General features: G+C 42.5%; 3 protein-coding genes across 6 annotated transcripts; 1 reads left to right on the plus strand and 2 right to left on the minus strand.

Moving 5' to 3' along the window:
- Window positions 1–11: 11 nt before the first annotated feature.
- wdr24 (WD repeat domain 24) lies at window positions 12–9,264 on the plus strand. Of its 3 annotated transcripts, none has more exons than XM_022742681.1 (11): window positions 12–45; window positions 835–931; window positions 1,234–1,718; window positions 2,092–2,269; window positions 2,396–3,068; window positions 3,262–3,374; window positions 3,460–3,587; window positions 3,707–3,811; window positions 3,937–4,274; window positions 4,419–4,603; window positions 5,712–9,264. In XM_022742681.1, exons 3-11 carry the CDS (start codon window positions 1,238–1,240, stop codon window positions 5,878–5,880), a joined length of 2,370 nt encoding a protein of 789 aa, XP_022598402.1. In that variant the 5' UTR covers window positions 12–45; window positions 835–931; window positions 1,234–1,237; the 3' UTR covers window positions 5,881–9,264. The 3 variants fall into 3 exon arrangements, with proteins under 3 accessions (XP_022598402.1, XP_022598400.1, XP_022598401.1); XM_022742679.1 differs by having other exon boundaries at window positions 18–45; window positions 846–931; XM_022742680.1 differs by lacking the exon at window positions 12–45 and adding an exon at window positions 467–541 and having other exon boundaries at window positions 846–931.
- Window positions 9,199–13,623, minus strand: anks3 (ankyrin repeat and sterile alpha motif domain containing 3). Its single transcript, XM_022742682.1, has 16 exons — window positions 13,580–13,623; window positions 12,998–13,195; window positions 12,716–12,914; window positions 12,203–12,324; window positions 12,037–12,118; window positions 11,710–11,827; window positions 11,467–11,613; window positions 11,174–11,299; window positions 10,846–10,961; window positions 10,587–10,751; window positions 10,340–10,464; window positions 10,102–10,243; window positions 9,717–9,990; window positions 9,557–9,628; window positions 9,379–9,470; window positions 9,199–9,285 (listed from the first exon to the last, which is right to left on the minus strand). Exons 2-15 carry the CDS (start codon window positions 13,162–13,164, stop codon window positions 9,388–9,390), a joined length of 1,938 nt encoding a protein of 645 aa, XP_022598403.1. The 5' UTR covers window positions 13,165–13,195; window positions 13,580–13,623; the 3' UTR covers window positions 9,199–9,285; window positions 9,379–9,387.
- Window positions 13,624–14,358: 735 nt separating this feature from the next.
- Window positions 14,359–16,545, minus strand: cunh8orf33 (chromosome unknown C8orf33 homolog). 2 transcript variants are annotated; one of them, XM_022743490.1, is made up of 5 exons: window positions 16,413–16,545; window positions 15,546–16,009; window positions 15,356–15,446; window positions 14,944–15,090; window positions 14,359–14,811 (listed from the first exon to the last, which is right to left on the minus strand). In XM_022743490.1, exons 1-5 carry the CDS (start codon window positions 16,435–16,437, stop codon window positions 14,597–14,599), a joined length of 942 nt encoding a protein of 313 aa, XP_022599211.1. In that variant the 5' UTR covers window positions 16,438–16,545; the 3' UTR covers window positions 14,359–14,596. The 2 variants fall into 2 exon arrangements, with proteins under 2 accessions (XP_022599211.1, XP_022599212.1); XM_022743491.1 differs by having other exon boundaries at window positions 16,342–16,545.
- Window positions 16,546–17,860: the final 1,315 nt, after the last annotated feature.

Here is a 17,860-nt window from a genome sequence, read left to right on the forward strand (position 1 = left end):
ATCATTACATCCGGTATTGCAAGCTGGGAACAACAGTTTCACAAGGTTTGTGTCCTGAAACACTTTGGTATTTGCCTTGCTTGGACACTTTTACTTAACAGGATATATATATATTTTTTAAAGTGCTCTAATTGTGTGACAAACGTGTAAAACGCGTTTCGTCATTTTCGAAAACGTGCTCGGTAGCAAGGCTAGCCAGCTAGCATTAGCATCACATTCCTGTCATGTTTATGGTGCAGCTACTCTGAGGAGTGAGTTTAGCTATTGAACACCACTGACGGAGCTGGCGGATGCACGGAGCTGCAATTTAACCTTATTTTGGAGTAACATTAAGTGCAAGCAAAGCACGAAACCATGGGTGTAATGTTAGGTAGAGGAGGGTAAATGTGCCCACCTCTTTTAACGTGAATGGTGTTTGTGCACAAAGTTACATGAGTGAGTAGGCTATCTCACACTGTTGAGTTAGCTTGTTTTCCCCTCTAGTGTATCATCATATCCCCACGTGAGCTCTAAGCAGCTGTTAATCAATCACCACCAAGAGGTAGGTGGTAAAAAAAAAAAAAAACATACCTTCAGCCAAGCGGGATTTCACTGCGGTAGATGAGACAGAGCTGAACATTTTATAGAGAAAACATGATGTTTAATTGATATAATTAAATGTCTGAAGGTTGCAGCATAACTCCACATTGATCAATGTTTTAATATTATTGATAAATGTCCATATCTTTGTGATAAAGATTGCAGGTCATTTTGACTAATCCTGGTTTTCGCTAATATGAAATATCTGTCTTAACTATAAACCCAGATAGTATCACTCTGTTGCTCACATGCCAGTCTCTCACCAGAAACTAGCAAGTTGGCTCTCATGGGAGCACATGAGGAGGACTCTGTGCTGCTGCAGATATTGAAGAGGCCGGCACGTCTTCACCAAGTAAGTACTGCAACCATTTCATTGTCTGAAATATTAAAGTATGTACAATACTGTGCATTAATTGCTTTGTTACACACTGCCATCCCTCTTCTGCCCTAAACCAAGGACTATAAATTCTACTTTTTATTTTGCTACAGTGCCACCCACTGGTGGATTCTTGGACTGTCAGTTGCCTTTTAACAGCTGGCACTAGTGTAAAAGTAACCACAGCAACTAACATGTGAATGTGTGGTTTGCCTGATGGATATTCATCACTTTTATTGTCCCTGATTACAAGAAAAAATCACTGTTGTCTGCACCAGGAACATGGAGAAGATGTCACGGGTTACCACAGCTCTTGGCAGCAATGCCATCAGTGGCCGAACTATGTTCTGCCACTTGGACGCTCCTGCCAATGCCATCAGCGTGTGCCGTGACGCCACTCAAGTGGTGGTAGCTGGCCGCAACATCTTCAAGATCTACGCACTGGAGGAGGAGCAGTTTGTGGAGAAGTTGAATCTCCGCGTTGGTCGTAAACCCTCGCTCAACTTCAGCTGTGCAGATGTTATGTGGCACCAGATGGAGGAGAACCTGCTGGCCACTGCCGCCACCAATGGGGCGGTGGTTACCTGGAACCTGGGAAAACCCTCTCGTAACAAGCAGGACCAGCTGTTTACTGAGCACAAACGCACCGTCAACAAGGTGTGCTTCCACCCCACAGAGGTTTACATGCTGCTAAGTGGCTCGCAGGATGGCTTCATGAAGTGCTTCGATCTGCGCAAGAAGGAATCTGTCAGCACTTTTTCAGGTAGTGATATGAAACTGGTAATGTAAATCAGCTGAGGTTCATTTTCTTCATATATCCTCAAATCACAATGTAACAAAATCAGTAATACTTGGGTTAAAGAGGAGAATTTCTCTCCTAACAGAGGTTCAAAATAAGAGGCATGTCATTTTCAAAAAGTAAGCCAAGTAAATTTTTTCTTTGTAAGAAAAGAGTGATTTTAAAAAAAGAAATGTCTCCAGTGTCAGATTAATGACACAGAAGTAATGTCTTAAGTTCTTAGTGATCAGTTAAAGTACTGTAATATAGTCTTTCTCACTCCACATTCAGACAGCAGTAATAATACTTTATCATCCTCTAATATCCCTGTTGATTGTTTTTACACCCTTTCCTGTAGGTCAGTCTGAAAGTGTAAGGGACGTCCAGTTCAGCATGAAAGATTATTTCACATTTGCTGCATCCTTTGAGAACGGCAACGTCCAGCTGTGGGACATCAGACGGCCGGACCGCTATGAGCGAATGTTCACCGCCCACACTGGCCCCGTGTTCTGCTGCGACTGGCACCCCGATGACAGGTTAGAGATATTAAAAAGTACAGCTATACTTGTTGTTGGGTTGTTTTGCTGTTTAAGGAAGCAAATCACTTATTTGTCCAAGCATGTTTGTTTGTAATAGCTTTCCATCGCTTTTTTCTATCTTAGGGGGTGGCTGGCCACAGGAGGCCGAGACAAGATGGTGAAGGTCTGGGACATGACCACTAACAGGGCCAAAGAGATCTACTGTGTCCAGACGATCGCCTCAGTGGCACGAGTCAAGTGGCGGCCTGAGAGAAAGTTTCATCTGGCCACTTGCTCCATGATGGTGGACCACAACATCTATGTGTGGGACATTCGCAGACCTTTCATTCCCTTCGCCACCTTTGAGGAACACAAAGATGTGACCACGGGTATTGTGTGGCGCCACCAACATGACCCTCATTTTCTACTCTCTGGTTCTAAGGACAGTACGCTCTACCAGCATATGTTCAAAGACGCCACCCGTCCTGTGGATAAGGCCAACCCTGAGGGTCTGTGCTTTGGACTGTTTGGTGACTTGGCCTTTGCAGCCAAAGAGAGTCTGATCAGCAGTGACGCCAACAGAAAGCCGTACCCTGGAGGCGACCGCCGCTACCCCATCTTTTTCTTCAAGAAGCCAGACCCGACAGAACAGTTTGCTCATGTGTCCAGTGCTCTTAGCGTCTTTGAGACAGACTTGGACAGTAACCGCATGGACTGGTTTGTCAAGACAGCACAACTCTACCTCCTCAGTGGGAAGCCGTTTGCTGAGCTGTGTGATCACAATGCCAAGGTGGCCCGCGAGCTTAAAAGACCTCAGGTCAGAGAGATCAATGCATGAACACGTTTGTGCTCTGCTTTGGTTTTGATATTGTCAATTCTATTGCAAAACTAACACACAATGAACTGAATAATTAGTTCACGACTAACAAAAAGTAACAACCTTTTAGATCCGTAACTTTAATGTGATACCAAGACTGTAGCCATATTCTACTTTTTTCTTTAATTCAAAGGTTTCCACAACATGGACCATGCTGAGAATCATGTTCTCTGACCCAGCAAACCTCACAGCGCCTGGTCCAAACCACAACCTCAGTAAACTGGGAACCTTGCCTTTAATGAACAGGTAAATGAGCTTTTTAGTGCGCACCATTACAGAAAAGTAATGCAAGTTGTTTACAGCTTAAATTTGATGTTCATTATGATTTCAGTTTCAGCATGAAGGAAATGGGCTCAGGGTTGGGCACGGAGAGCAGACTGGAGCGCAGCAAAGGTGAGAGCCGGCAGGACAACATCCACCTGGAGCCTGGAAACTTGCACATCAGCAATAATAATGAAGGTGAGAGTGGTCCTTAAGAGTCTTAGGAGCCAAACTGAACATTGACAAGATCTTGATGTCCTTATGTTGTTTCTCCAATATTCATCCCGTGTGTAATTAACACACTCGTTCAATTTCAGAAAATGAGGAGACGGAGGGCAGTGAGGGTCAGGCTGAATATATGTTTGGTGATGCTGAGTTAGATGATGATGACCTCTATTCGATGGAGCATGACAACCCAACAGGTCAGTCACAGTCTCATATTCGAGGAAACTAAAAAGTTGCCTACGTCAGTACCTGCTATTTATATCTGCCTCTGTGCTCAGCTCTCTTTTGTCTAATATTATCTCTGCTCCTTTTGTCATAACAGAAGAGCAGGAGTACACGCTGCCCCAGGAGGCCTTCCAGCTGCGCCACGAGATCATGGATAACCCATCTGCTCCGGAGCACCTTCAGCAGGACAAGGCTGACTCCCCACATGTCAGCGGCAACGAGGCAGAGGTCACTTGTCTAACACCCATCGAGTCCTTTTCTCTCATCTCCATTTCCCAGCCACTGTTCTGCCCACATCTACCTGCCAGCTTCTTCTGTCCCATTGTGCGAGAGATGCTGAGCTACTACGCTGAACAGGGCGACGTGCAGATGGCCGTATCTGTGCTTATCGTCTTGGGGGACCGGATCCGTAAAGAGATTGATGACCTCACCCAGGTCAGACAGATTAAAACATTGGTGTCTTGCTCAGAGTTGTAAAAACTGCATTTTCAAGTCTTAAAATTAAATTACAACATTGCCCTTTGGAAATAGTAAGCAGACAAAATAGGAAACCCTCAGCAAGTTGTGTTTCCATTTCAGGAGCACTGGTACATGTCCTACATAGACCTGCTGCAGCGGTTTGAGTTGTGGAACGTGTCCAATGAGGTCATTAAGCTGAGTACGTGCAGCGCCATCACCTGCCTGAACCAAGCGTCTACAACACTGCACATCAACTGCAGCAACTGCAAGCGGCCAATGAGCAACAAGGGCTGGATCTGTGACAGGTATGAAAGCTGCATCACTATTTACTGTTAGAGAGAGATGTATACGTATGTGACTGGCAAGTTTACCGTCATACATTTGTATAATTACCATAAGGTGGTCTATCTTACATTTAAGATTAAGACCATATTTAATGTGAGCCCTGTTGCTTTAGTTTGAATACAGTAATTTCTTCTTCTTTTCTTAAACTCCATCCAATTTTGTTGAAATAAGTAGTTTTTGTTGTGTAACATGTAGAAATTTGAACATTAGTTTGACCATTTGGGAACGATGCTTATCCATTTTCTTGCAAAGAGTTAGATAAAAAGATTAACACCACACTCACATTTGTACGCTAAATATGAAGTTACTGCCAGCAGTTGGCTAATTAAGCTTAGCAGAAAGACTGGAAAGAGGGGAAAATAACTTGCCTCGCTTTGTCCAAACGTAACAAAATCAACCTACTAGCATTTCTAAAGGTCACTCTTTAACGTGTATTTTGTTTGTTTAATCTGTGTAAAAATAAGTAAGTGTAAAAATGACAAATCTTCCCAACCATTGGTGTAAATTGTCATTTTTACTCCCAGTATTTTGAGTGTAATTCCTGTGTATACTCCTGATTATGTGCATACTTTCAAAGGTCGTAACATAAACCAAAAAAAAAGAAATACTCCACTATTCATGAGAATGAGAAAGTATGGCTGTGATTCTTCCTCAGGCTGAGATTAGGGAGGTTTATCGATAATGATGTAGCTGGGTGACGTCCTTGGCTTTTGCACATGCACCACACAAAGGTCAAGTGTGAGGTGTGGTCTGCTTGACAAGAGCGTCGCCTGGGTGTCTAGGGTGAAAGAGAGAGAAGCAATGGGGAAATTAAAAAAATCATTCCTTTCCTTGCATGGCCCAGAATTGTTTGTAGTTACACTTGTTAACTGCACATGAATGGCAAGAAAGTGATTTCATTAATTGAATAACTATGTACATATGAATGTATTTGAACCAGCAAGCTACTGCAAAATGTAGTTAAACTTCTAGGTTAATTACATGTAGTTCACTACTCCTCAACACTGAATATTTATGTAATTCTGACATGAACCAAGCTCTGACAAGTGCACTGCATCTCTCCTTTAGGTGCCACCAGTGTGCCAGTGTATGTGCGGTGTGCCACCACGTGGTGAAGGGACTGTTTGTGTGGTGTCAGGGCTGCAGCCATGGTGGACATCTGGAACATATAATGAACTGGCTGAAAAGCAGCACTCACTGCCCTGCTGGCTGTGGTCACCTGTGTGAGTACACTTGAGACTACGACACCCACAATTCACACAGCTGGTCCTCTGTGGGAGTGGGAAACGGCCTTCACACAGGCCTGGATCATCACACACACCACAGACAAATGAGATGTCTTCATCCCTCTACGAGGGTCTTACTTGATTTATCAATGTGGAAAGAACGATGTCGGTGTATTTGAAGTGAGTCAAAGGTCTGATCTACCGAGTCTGAAGGAGGATTAGTTTTATATGTGCTCTCGTGGACAGTTCTTCACAAACAAACACAATCATTCGCATTGGCACTTGAATTGGTTTTTGAACCATTGGTGAATTTGTAAATGAGCAGATGTTACCATAGATATTCAAAGAATTTAACAATATATTTTTTGAATTCATATTTGCTGCATTTTACATTGTTTTTAAACCCCTCAGCAAAACGTTGAAGGCTGTACAGCAACAATTGTTTGCTCATCTTAAGTGAGCTGTTAATGGTTGCACATAATGCCTATAACTTATTTTAAATGACTGTAGATAATGTTGAGTGAATTTATATGAGAAATAGCTCTTTATTCAGGCAGTACATTAAAGCAATACCTATTGAATTGACATTTAAAATCGTCCTGGACCAGTAATGTCTGTTCTGTACCCTACATTCATCAGAAGAAGCTTCACTTTGCAGCGTTCACATCATCCACATGTATGGTAGTTCGGTACACCCGGCAGCTTCCCAGTGCACCCAGTCCCGGTGGAACAGTGTGGGTAAAACGTCTTGCTCGAGAGCAGCTTAGTGAGAAGAAGGAACACTACTTATTCATTTTCCTCAAGAAACACTCTACTCTCATGGGCCCAGAAATCCCAACTGGCAACCCACCAATATCTCTAGCCTGTAGTCCACCAGTTAGACACAATGTGTGCTGCTCGAAGCAACAGTCATTTGCTTGTCGTAGTGTGTATATCTCTCTGCTGGTGAGATACACAACAGACACGTGTAGAAGCCAACAGAGACAACTTCTGTCCTGATAAACCTCAACAGAACAGCTTTGTCCAGGGTGAAATTTGACTGTTACTACAGGATTCCCTGTTTCATCCAGTACTGTGCAGCCTGATGGCAAATGGTTGGAGGACTTTACAGTCTAGTTGTCAGCTTTACTGGCAGACTTTCATGAGATGAGTAAATTTTCACAGAGACGCAGAATATTTTATCAGCACAGTCCCGACTCTCAACACTGATGATGTTTATTTGGAAACATTTATATTCTGGAAGCTGCTCAGCATCACAAGTGTTGGTCTTCCACTCCCATCTGCCATCAAGTTTGTCGATCAGCGGAAGAACATCACTACAGGTGATAGCCCTCAGCTCCTTGACCTTATTTACTGAAAATTCAGCTTTGTTTCGGTGACATAAGCATCCTGGATTCTGGCACATCAAACAGAAAAGCTTTGGAATAGACCATAAAACAGCCCTGGAAATAAAAGATCAGGACCCAACACCATTTTTATGGCAGTTTAACATAACATTAGAGCAATAATCCATATTTCCCATTAACTAGTGTTGTAGTAAATTGATATTTCAGTTTCAGTCCATTACAAGGGCAGAGCAGTGATGTACAAGCTGGAAGCAGTCTGTGCTCATTATAAACCTGCAGGCTAGAAGCTGCTCTATCTGGATCAGCTGCTCAAGCCAAACTCAGCCAACATCCATATTGTGCCAAGGTTGTTACCGAGCAGCAACTGTCATCACATCGATTTACCGCCAAGGCCCTGGGCACAATAGAGGATTTTCAGATGTACTCCACATGAGGACATCCCAATAATCAGGGGGGGAATCCCCAACCCCCAGGCTCAGTCCACACAGAACTGCCCTGTAGTGTTAACAGATTAACTATTGACCAAATCATGCCAGACTGCTCCCAACCAGCTGATTATATCAAACATCTGGGCAGGTCAGGGGATAGGACTTGGAGTTTCACTATTCAGTGTTGGTTAAAGAGACAAACACTTAAAAAAAACATAAGTCTCATATTCCACAAATCTGCTTAAGTCTGATACAGAGTCCAGTGAGCACCATAATTCAAATTAAAAGGAGGAACAGAACAGAAATGCTGAAAAGAAAAGATAAGTGTGAAATATTAGTTACACAGACGTCCACACCTCATCCCAAACTTTAGGCAAGAGATTTTAATACTTTGTTCATGAATTTGAATTCGGAAGGCATGAAGTCATGAACAATTTTGCTGTTTTCAGCTGCTGTTTTCAAAGTTCCAAATTTAAAGTGTTGAAAAGTAATTAAGTATAGCAGATTAAAAGATATAGAAATCTTGTTTTCTTAACCACTACTGAAACAACTCTTTCCACTGTTATTTCTGTTGTCCTAATGCATGCTGTACATGGTCATAAAAATATGAAGCTAAGAAAAAATTCCACATAAGTTTACTTTCTTACGAGGATCTGCTTTAACATCTGATAACACCCTGAAATACATTTAAATAAAATGTTTGTTTAATTTGTGCGTAGTGTATCTGTCACGAGCAGACGATTGTTTGATACAGTTTTTAAAAAATTGCCCTCAACTTTCAGGCAACTGGGTTTTAATTTTAGTCCAATACAATCAAGACTCTCCAGCTTTTTAAAGAGTTGGGAGGATTTCAGGGTAAAACGGATCCTGTTCTAGAAGATACACAAGAAATCCACCAGATAGTACCTAACCTCCTGGTAGCACCACCGAGTAAAATCTGAAACTGAACTGTGTATTGTTTGTGTTTGAAAAAGAAAACTAAATCACTATTTTGCTGTAAAGATTTGTGTCTGTTTTGAAGTTTTATAATTTTACTCATAACTTATGTGTTGCGGGAACTGATTAAATGACAGGTCTTTTCAGGTTTCTTGTTATGATCTTCAGCTCCTCAAAATGCATTCAGCAGGACATATTCAAACAGCATACAAGTGAGTAGATTTCATTCAAATCATAAAGTATCACTCTGCAGAAATTATTTCAACTAAACAGATTACTCTAAGAACTTTTTAAGAACTGCACCCCTTCATCTGGTGGCATGAACATAATTTAAACCACATTTCATATAGGAAGAGAGTACAGTTTTGTATAAATGCTTCACAGTATTACAGCGTCTGATCCACGATCAGTCCTTCCTCCTCTCTGTGCATTTTTGCAACCCAGCTACTGGAGTCCAGTATTCACCAGCACAAGCGTGTGGGGGTCAGGTGCCCTTCCTGCCTGCTTGTCGTTTCCTTGCAGCAGCTGCTGTTGCCCTTGGCCTTGTCCACATCTGGCAAGCTCTGGTCCATCAGCCAATCCCAGAGGGGCAGCAGGTCGGCAGCTTCAAGTGCGGGAGGGCTGGCCTCATCTTTGACCTTCTCCCATTTCACTGAGATTGTTCGGGGTGGTTAAATCACCCTCCGTCGAATATTGGCAGTATCCCCTTCAGAAGTTCAAAAAAGCAAGTTATTTTCTTTTCTTTTCGCAGCCATAGAATTCATCCAGCACTTGCTGTGTTCATCCAGTAAGTACTCACCTGGAAAGGTTAAGGCCGTTCCCAGCTATCTGAGACTTTTTCAGGGGCACTCATTCGCCTCAGATTCTGCAGCACAGTCTGCAGGGTTGCCGCTGTTATGATAAAACAACTGGACATTAATTAAACTGCCCTGATGACACAAAAGCACTTTAATCACTGAAGCGTTACACCACCATACCCAGTTCTTCTTCATAGGAATCCAACTTCTTCATTAGCTCTACAACACTGGAGCATGTCAGGCCCTCCGCAACTACAAGGAGAGGTAAAATCACTTACTTTTCTTCTTTGTAAAATCACAAAATGTAACAGGTGTTATCCAGCACAGCACAATAACTCACCTTTGACACCTGTGTCATCTTTTGTTTTATTTTCCACATCAGTGAAAGAGATGCTATTGCCATCAGTAGGGAAGCAGGAGAGAAGTTCAGCACGGCAGGTCCTGGTCTTCGCTAGTGTGGCACTCATGTCCTGAGCCAGTCGGTGGTTCTCCACCAACTCGGTGTGCACCCTCCTCCACGCCATCTTGTCCTCCATCAGACACCCCTCCATCACTGTACGCAGCTCCTTCTCCTGAGACACCTGGCTCTGCAGGTTCTCCACCTCCTCACAGCGCTACAATAGGGAGTTAGTTAGTTAGTTAGATATGGGTAAAAGGTTTTCAGTTGAGTCAAGTCAGAAAGTATTTGTATGGCAGTTACAGTGAGTATTTCTTTTGTTAGTTACCTTGTGTAGCTGAATGGCCATCTCCTGCATCTCAGCCTCAAGCTGATCAGCATAAGCCTGTTCCAGAGCATCACTGGGTGGTCGAGCGCTGCTGTGCCACCTTGCAATAGCTGAGGTCATCTTACGTTTGGGTCCAAACAATCTGGTAAACGAGAGAATATATTATTCCATGCCAAAAGAAAAATACAAACATTTTATATTCGGGGTACATGTGAAAGAGGGGCCCGAGGACTCTTACGTGATCCCTATTTCTTTGAGATCATTTTCCGTCAGGGTGAGAAATATCCGCAGATCAATATCTTGCTCTTCAAGTATTGGGAGATACTTAGAGAAGCCGATCTGCTCCAAGAACTCTGCCAGATCCTACAGGAATAGGAGATTATAGGTCTAGTGAAGAACTAAAGACCCAAATAAACTGGCCATGAAGCACACACCATCTAGATCACATTATTAGTTGATTAAAAACTGTACAAACGCAGACATACCTTTGGACCGGTGTAGGAGGGCGGAGGAACAATATGTGAGCGTATGACACAGTTCCCTGCACCACTGGAGTGAGCTGCATCGTTGCTTCCATGGCGACTCTTTCCTTTTGAGTGATGACCCTTATTTACTCTGCGAGAGCTACTCTTCTTGCACGGGTCAGAGTCCTGGTGGACAAAGATGCATCTATCTGTGACTGCATATCAAAAAAATGTGTTGTTTCCCTCCATAACAGTGGGATTCCTGTGCTCTTATGTTCACCTCATTACTCTCCACAGAGCCTTCCCAGTTGAGGCCAATCACATGAGGCAGGCCTTCGCTGCTGCTGCTGCTGCTCCTCATGGTGGGCATGTCATTTTCAAAGAATGGACTATCATCTGCAGCAGTAACAGAGAAAATATTACAATTGCTTGGAAAGACAACCAGTACAACCAGTACAGCCAGTGCCAAAGGATTTCTAAACATGCCCCCTATGTTACTTCATTTTAATAACTGATCATAATAACTCTTAATTTATTTCATAGACACATGTAACTATTTCAGTTATGCATTTCAGGTAGTCTTTCACAGGTAGTCATATGCCTCTTGCCTCTGCTGCTGTTGCTCTGGCCATCCAGCTCGTTGATAGGCGAGGTCACATCACGGTAGCAGAGGCCCTCACTCTGTTCACCAATATCACGGACCGTCATGTAGCCTGGTGGCACAGCAGGAGGCTCTGTGAGGAGAAGAGCAACATTAAACTGCTGTCTCACCCACGACTATAATAATGAATGGCAGCATGCCACTGATTGAGACTTTCCTTTTTTGAAGTTGTGTAAATTTGACTTAACAAATAAAATCCTGGCAGAATGGGTATATTATGTGCAACAAGTATGACACTACCACACAGTTTGCTCGTGCCTCCTACTCGGAACTTTGCAATGGCCTGAGGCCCATCGTGGATGCTGATGCCTTTAGTTCGGTTTCTTGGCCTAATCCTCGGGGGTGGGCTGTCCGAGTCCTCAGAGGAGCTCAGGTCCTCAAAGTGTCCTGATAGGATGGATCAGAAAGTGAAAGACAAAAGAAAGAATTACAACTTATTTATCAAAAACAAACAATAACAAATTAAAGTGTTGAGACAAGTACCTGGCTTGATCCTTGGAGAACGTGAGTCAATGAGGCTGACGATCTTGGTATAGCCATACATCATTGCTAGGGCACGGGCAGTCTCTCCTTTAGCATTGCGATCTTCTACTTTAACTTTCTGTTTATTGGATAAAACAAACAGATGTCAGACGTCAACACCATAAGGGGCGAGTCAGCAGGACTGCTCCTTCTTTATGTTACTCCTTCATCACACATCCTATATGGCAGGTAAATCCTTCTGTTTACATTCTGGTGCTGCAGCTCAATATTTGACACAACAACAGCAAAGAGCATGTTTAGTGTATTAAGTAACTGTAACCTACTCACATGATCGAGCAGATACTGAACTATGATTTCATGTCCAGAAGCAGCAGCCTCCATCAGGGGAGTGAAACCAGACCCTGGCTCTCTGTGGATGAAAGAAAAGGTTGTGAAAAACTCGGTGTATGGATGAAGTGTTTGCAGAAGTATTGGGATGAATGAAGACACTCACTTGATGTTAGCATCAGCATTATTATCCAGCAAGAACTTGACCATCTGCTGGTGGCCTGTGCTAGTGCAGTGGAACAGAGCAGTCCAGCCCAGAGAGTCCTTCAGCTCCAACTCAGCACCTTGCTTTTGGGGTAAGAAAAACAAAGCTTTTCACTCTCTGAATAACACTGTTACAACATAGAATCTGTTGTTGGAAGCAGGTAAGCCAGTTGTGTTATTTTGCATAAATTAGACTTGGCCCTTTTTGTCAAAACATTTAAGGATGGTTAAACATCTGGCTTTTGGGCATCCAAACAGCAAACATTTGCATCACAAAACATTGATGTTGATGTTTGCTTATACTTTCCCTTCTGTGTTTGATTTTCCATCAACACAGTTAACAGATGCAACGCATCGCACAAACAAATCACATTGTATTCTTTCACTTTGTCCTGTGAAGTGTCCACATTGTGTGGTACTAGTCCATTCAAAAGGTAAAACTTGATTGAATATTGGGAACAGAACCATTTTGTACCTGAAGCAGGAAGTATGAAATACTTTCATTGCCACAGCTTGCTGCTAGCATCAACGGGGTTAGACCTTTGGCAGTGGTAGCATTTACATTCACACCGGCCTCCAGCAGAAGATTTGCAATGTTGTCATGTCCAATGTATGATGCATACATCAGTGGGGTCCATCCTCCAATGTTCTTGCCATCCAGGTTCACCTCACGCCTGAAAACAAACCAGATCATATATGTATAGGTTGTGGAGGAAAGGTACACATCTGGGGAGTGTCTGCGTACTTAGGAACTCACTTTTTGATGCACTCTGTCACCACGTCGTACTGGCCGATGGAGCAGGCGGTGTGGAGGTCCAGAGGAACATCCAGCTCCTCAGGTCGCATCACGGAGTCACCCAGCCACAGGGAGAGGCTGGCACCCAGCTGCTCTGATTCACTGGCCTCGTCGCTTAGCTCAGACATTTCCCACCTCTTCACACGTCCCCCCTGACACCTGAAAACAAGAGGTGGTCCTGCGACTGAGCTCCGCCATGATATGATCAAAACTACAAAACCCTGAATTCACACTTTAAAGACTCATTGTCTGAATATCAGACAGAAACAGTCGCTTAGTGTCGTGGGATTTAGTTTATAATAAACATACGGACAATACTGAATGATACTTGCTTATGACTTGCAGTTATTTTAAAGTTAATCTATGTCTTTACCAGCTCTAGCTAACTCTAAACTTTGTTCTTTTAGCTTGTGTAACGTTAGCTTAGCGAGACAACGACGACCCCGGTATAAACCTCTCCCCACCGTACATCTACACTACAACCAAACAACAACCTAAACTAACTAATACTTCACACTGTAAACAAATTAGTTCAAAACTTACAAGCAACAGGTCGTCTGTTTTCTCAGCGGTTCAAAGTTTTTTGTTTTGTGTGTCACACTCAATTGTGCTCGTGTTGAACCACACCCCGCCCTTTCCTGTCTGACGGAATTTATGTTATTATGTTACTTACTATGTTGACGCTGAACTTTTTGCGTTTTGTTGTCTTATCTAGTCTATGCTTAAACCAACAGCAGTGTCTGTTGGGGGAAAAAAAAGTTGGGTTTGTATGTTGTTTGGTTTAGTCTTAAACCCTCGCTGCCAACCTGGGGGGTGAGGAGCCCTCAAGGGATCCCAGGAAAAATCTGTGGGGTCAGCAGGAAAAAAAAGCGTCAATCTGAAATAATAGATACGTTCACCTCCGTGTGCCTTAAAATGAAATAATCCAAAAACAAAAAAAATAACACTTTTAGTTGGACTGCTCAGAACACCTGTCAACACTCAGACAAGTTCATTTTGAGGCCACAAGACAAAAAGACAGAACCAGTGTGTCAGGCAATGATGAAGTGGCACTATTTACAAAACATGTAGCTTTATTAACATTAACTAGCAAATGTATGTGATATGTCTATGATAAATTCAGCAATCACTAAAAACATCTTACATTACAACCTGTAGCAAAAACGAAAACTTCCCTGTGGATTGACCTGACCTCAATGTAGGTTCAAAAGGTTTAACTATAAAAATGTTGTGCAAGTATGGTACACAGATACCACAAATCATGCCTTACATTAAGGTTGTTATAATCTTACACATCCATAATAAATAAAAACAATGCAAACAAAAATACAAAGTTATTTATTTAGACACATAGTACAAGGAGCAATCAGTTGAAGCTTTTGAATATTAGCACTGTGATATAATCATTTTTTCTCCCTTTATCTCCAGTGCAGCCCCTTGTTTTATCTGCTTTACATTGTTTCTGTCTCAAAAAATGTCCAGCTCAGACCAGACTGTCCAAGCACAGTCCAACATAACCCATGGTGAAAAGTTTATCTTCAGGTTTGAAAAAAAAAAAAATCATAGAAAATTGAAGCGAAACTCATCCTTTGAAGGAGTAAAGACAAAAGCCGGTGTCTCCTCCTGAGTCTCTGGTATCAGGCCTGTATCCTGGGCTTCAGTTTCCTGCGGGTTCTCCTCTGAGTTTGGGATCTGGGTTTTGACTTTAGCTCTCTGGCAGAAAACAGACTTCTTTGGGGAATCTGACACAACTTTGACCTGAGCTGATGCAATTTCTGTTGGGAACAGAGAAACCCATCAATTCACTGCACTGCAACACTTTCACAGTTCAAAGGTAAACCTTTTTTTTTTTTTTACAAATTGCAATTTTTATTGTTCAGATGAGTCTACTGCTACAATCCACTCACCGCTCTGAATGAGCTTGAACTGTTTGTTCTTCTCCTCTTCCATTTTTTTCCTGTACTCTCCAGTCATGGCTCTCATCACCTGCCGTTTCTTGACCAGGGGAGCTTTGGAGCTACGTAGAGTCTTCAGGGCACGAGAGGCGTCCTCCTCTACCGGGAAAACATAATCAAGGTGTCACACCTCAAAGCAATTCAGTATCTATCACATTTAAGTAGTTTTATAGCTCTATTCAGGCCTAAATCCCATTTACACCCGGTATTAACAGATCATTTGTATCAGGATACTTTATCTGTATAATGACATCTAACCACAGGCCACTGCATTTATCTCTTTGTGTTTATAAGCTTTATCCTGCTATACTCATACTACACACAATACAAGCCCTATGCTGTGTAAGGTTAACGTCCCACTAACTCTGTTTCGGCGTGCCCTTCTGGGATCTCATTCCCAGTTCCAGTTGTTCGATGCACCAGTCCAGCTGTCTGTTCAGCTGCTCTTCTGCACTCTGAAACACACAGTCACATTCAGATCATCACATCATCATCATCAAATCAATGAATCAACCAGAAACCAACATGATTAGAGGAAAACATTTCACACTGACCAGCTGTGTGTCTTCATCTCCTTGACTCCCCTCAGCTGGCATCTGTTGTGCCTCGCTGCATTCTGAGGCGTTTTTCTTTCCAGATTTCCTCTTCTTCTTCTTTGTTTTGGTTTGCACTGACAGTTCAGGTGTAGAGTTATCCTCCTGCAGCAAGGAAGGCTTTTCCTCTTGGACGGTCCGTTGGCTTCCTTGAGAAGACGTGTCTGGGGTCTCTCCTGTCTCCATGTCTTCTACAGGTGTATCACCAGGGATTTGGAAATTGAAGGCAAAAGCAGATCCCTCTCCGGTAAAGGATATGTGGCTCCTTTCTGGCTCGGTTCTGTCTGATGGAGATGTTTTCTCCTCAAGTGCCGGAGAGCAGCCAGGGAGGAAGTTGAATCTGAAGGTGTTGTCACTACGAGTCCAGAGGCGTTTCTCAGCTCTGCCTCCAGCAGAAGCGGAGCTGTCTGAAGTCGGTTCAATATCTGTTGAATGAACAGACCCACAAACCTGACACCAACTTACTTTTGAGAGCATTGCATTGACTTTGACTTGCACTGACTATCTTAAGACTTACTCTCCCTTTAATTGTAAAAGCTACAGACAGATGTGCAACATAAAGAAAGGTGAATAAAAACATTTAAGGCCACTAATAAGTCGAGTTAATTTCAGTTAAATTAAACTGAGGACTATTTTAGACAAAGCGCGCCAACACTCAAGCGATTTATATCCACGTTTTGTTGCCAATAACGACCTATGATAGACCACAGGCTTGAGTGCACCGACATGTAAGACATGTAATTAAATTATTATGTACCTATGAACATCAGCCTTTGCTCGGCCACGCTGACTCCTCTAGTGTTGCAGGATTCCTCTTCGACTATTTACCTCGACGCCTCGGGAATAAAGACATTCTCCACGGAACTGGCACAAGTTTTAGCTAGCGTTTTTAAAATACGTCTGTTTTCTTAATCTCCATCAAATGGTGTTGTTCAGAACAACCAAAGATGTTTTCGGAAATGTTTTGTGACAACTTACCTCTGGTGCGTCTGAAGAATAGGTCCGTCTGGTAATATTTCCGTCCCGCCTGTCGTTCCGCTTAGTTACTATTTGACCCAGTTGGTCGGCTTCTCTGTTTGTATATAATTTATCTTTTATCACTGTGTTTAATCATGACATACTAAAACATACATAGGCAGACGTTACAGTGGATTAGCTTGCTAATAAATAAATAAAAAATGTATTTATAGCAGTAAAAAACATACTTTTACTACACACACATACAATCCTCTAAAGCGTTAGGTACAAGTTTGAATAAAAGCAAACACAATTCCTCCTATATGTAAGTCCTTCTGTGTATATTTTCTGGTGCTTTAGCACAATATTTGAAAAGCAAAGATCATGTTTTGTAGACAGTAACCTACTCACTTGATCAAGCAGGTACTGAATATGATGAATGAGTATATTTCATGTCCAGAAGCAGCAGCCTCCGTCAGGGGAGTGAAACCAGATCCTGGCTCCCTGTGGATGAAAGGAAAATCCATGAAAAACTCAGTGTGTGGATGGAGTGTTTGCAGAAGTAATGGGATGAATGAAGACATTCACTTGACATTAGCACCAGCATTATTATCCAGAAGGAACTTGACCATCTGCTGGTGGCCTGTGCTCCTGCTTTGGAGCAGAGCAGTCCAACCCAGAGAGTCCTTCAGCTCCAACTCAGCACCTTGCTTTTGTGGTAAGAAAAACAGAAAGCTTTTCACTCCCTGAATAACAGTGTTTCAACATAGAATCTGAATTTTTGATTGTACTTCATAGACAGCATTTTTGATTCATTGATTTTACAATATGAAAATCAACTTGCAGATATTTGAAACTTGTTGGAGGCAGGTAAACCAGTTGTTATTTTATGTAATAAGTGTAAAAGAAAAAAGTAGAACTTTCAACAAATTTGCACTAGTAAAAAGGCTGTAATCACTCTATGCTAATACAGCTGGCTTGAGAGTAAGGGGTAATTTTAACAACAAAGAAACAAACTGGATTTGTCACCAGGCTGTCTGCGTGATCTCTGTATCAGCTTCCTGCTGAACCCTCCTCTTTTAACACGGACACAAAGGATCAGATTGTTTGTGTCCTTTCTCTGTTGTCCGATGGTTGACCACATCTTAGGACTGTATGGGGTGTTACCCAAACAGATGTTGAGCTAGGAAAGCAATGGGGACACCATCCAGGTTCTGTCCGGAGAAGCATAATGCTGAATTTGTTGTAGTAACAACAAAGTTGTCTTCACACAATGACTTGTGGAAGTACAGTATTTATTGAGCTGTGTTTGCAGTGCT

Source organism: Seriola dumerili, unplaced genomic scaffold (assembly GCF_002260705.1).
Source record: "Seriola dumerili isolate Sdu_G_001 unplaced genomic scaffold, Sdu_1.0 BDQW01000068.1, whole genome shotgun sequence".
In the NCBI taxonomy this organism is placed as follows: domain Eukaryota; kingdom Metazoa; phylum Chordata; class Actinopteri; order Carangiformes; family Carangidae; genus Seriola; species Seriola dumerili.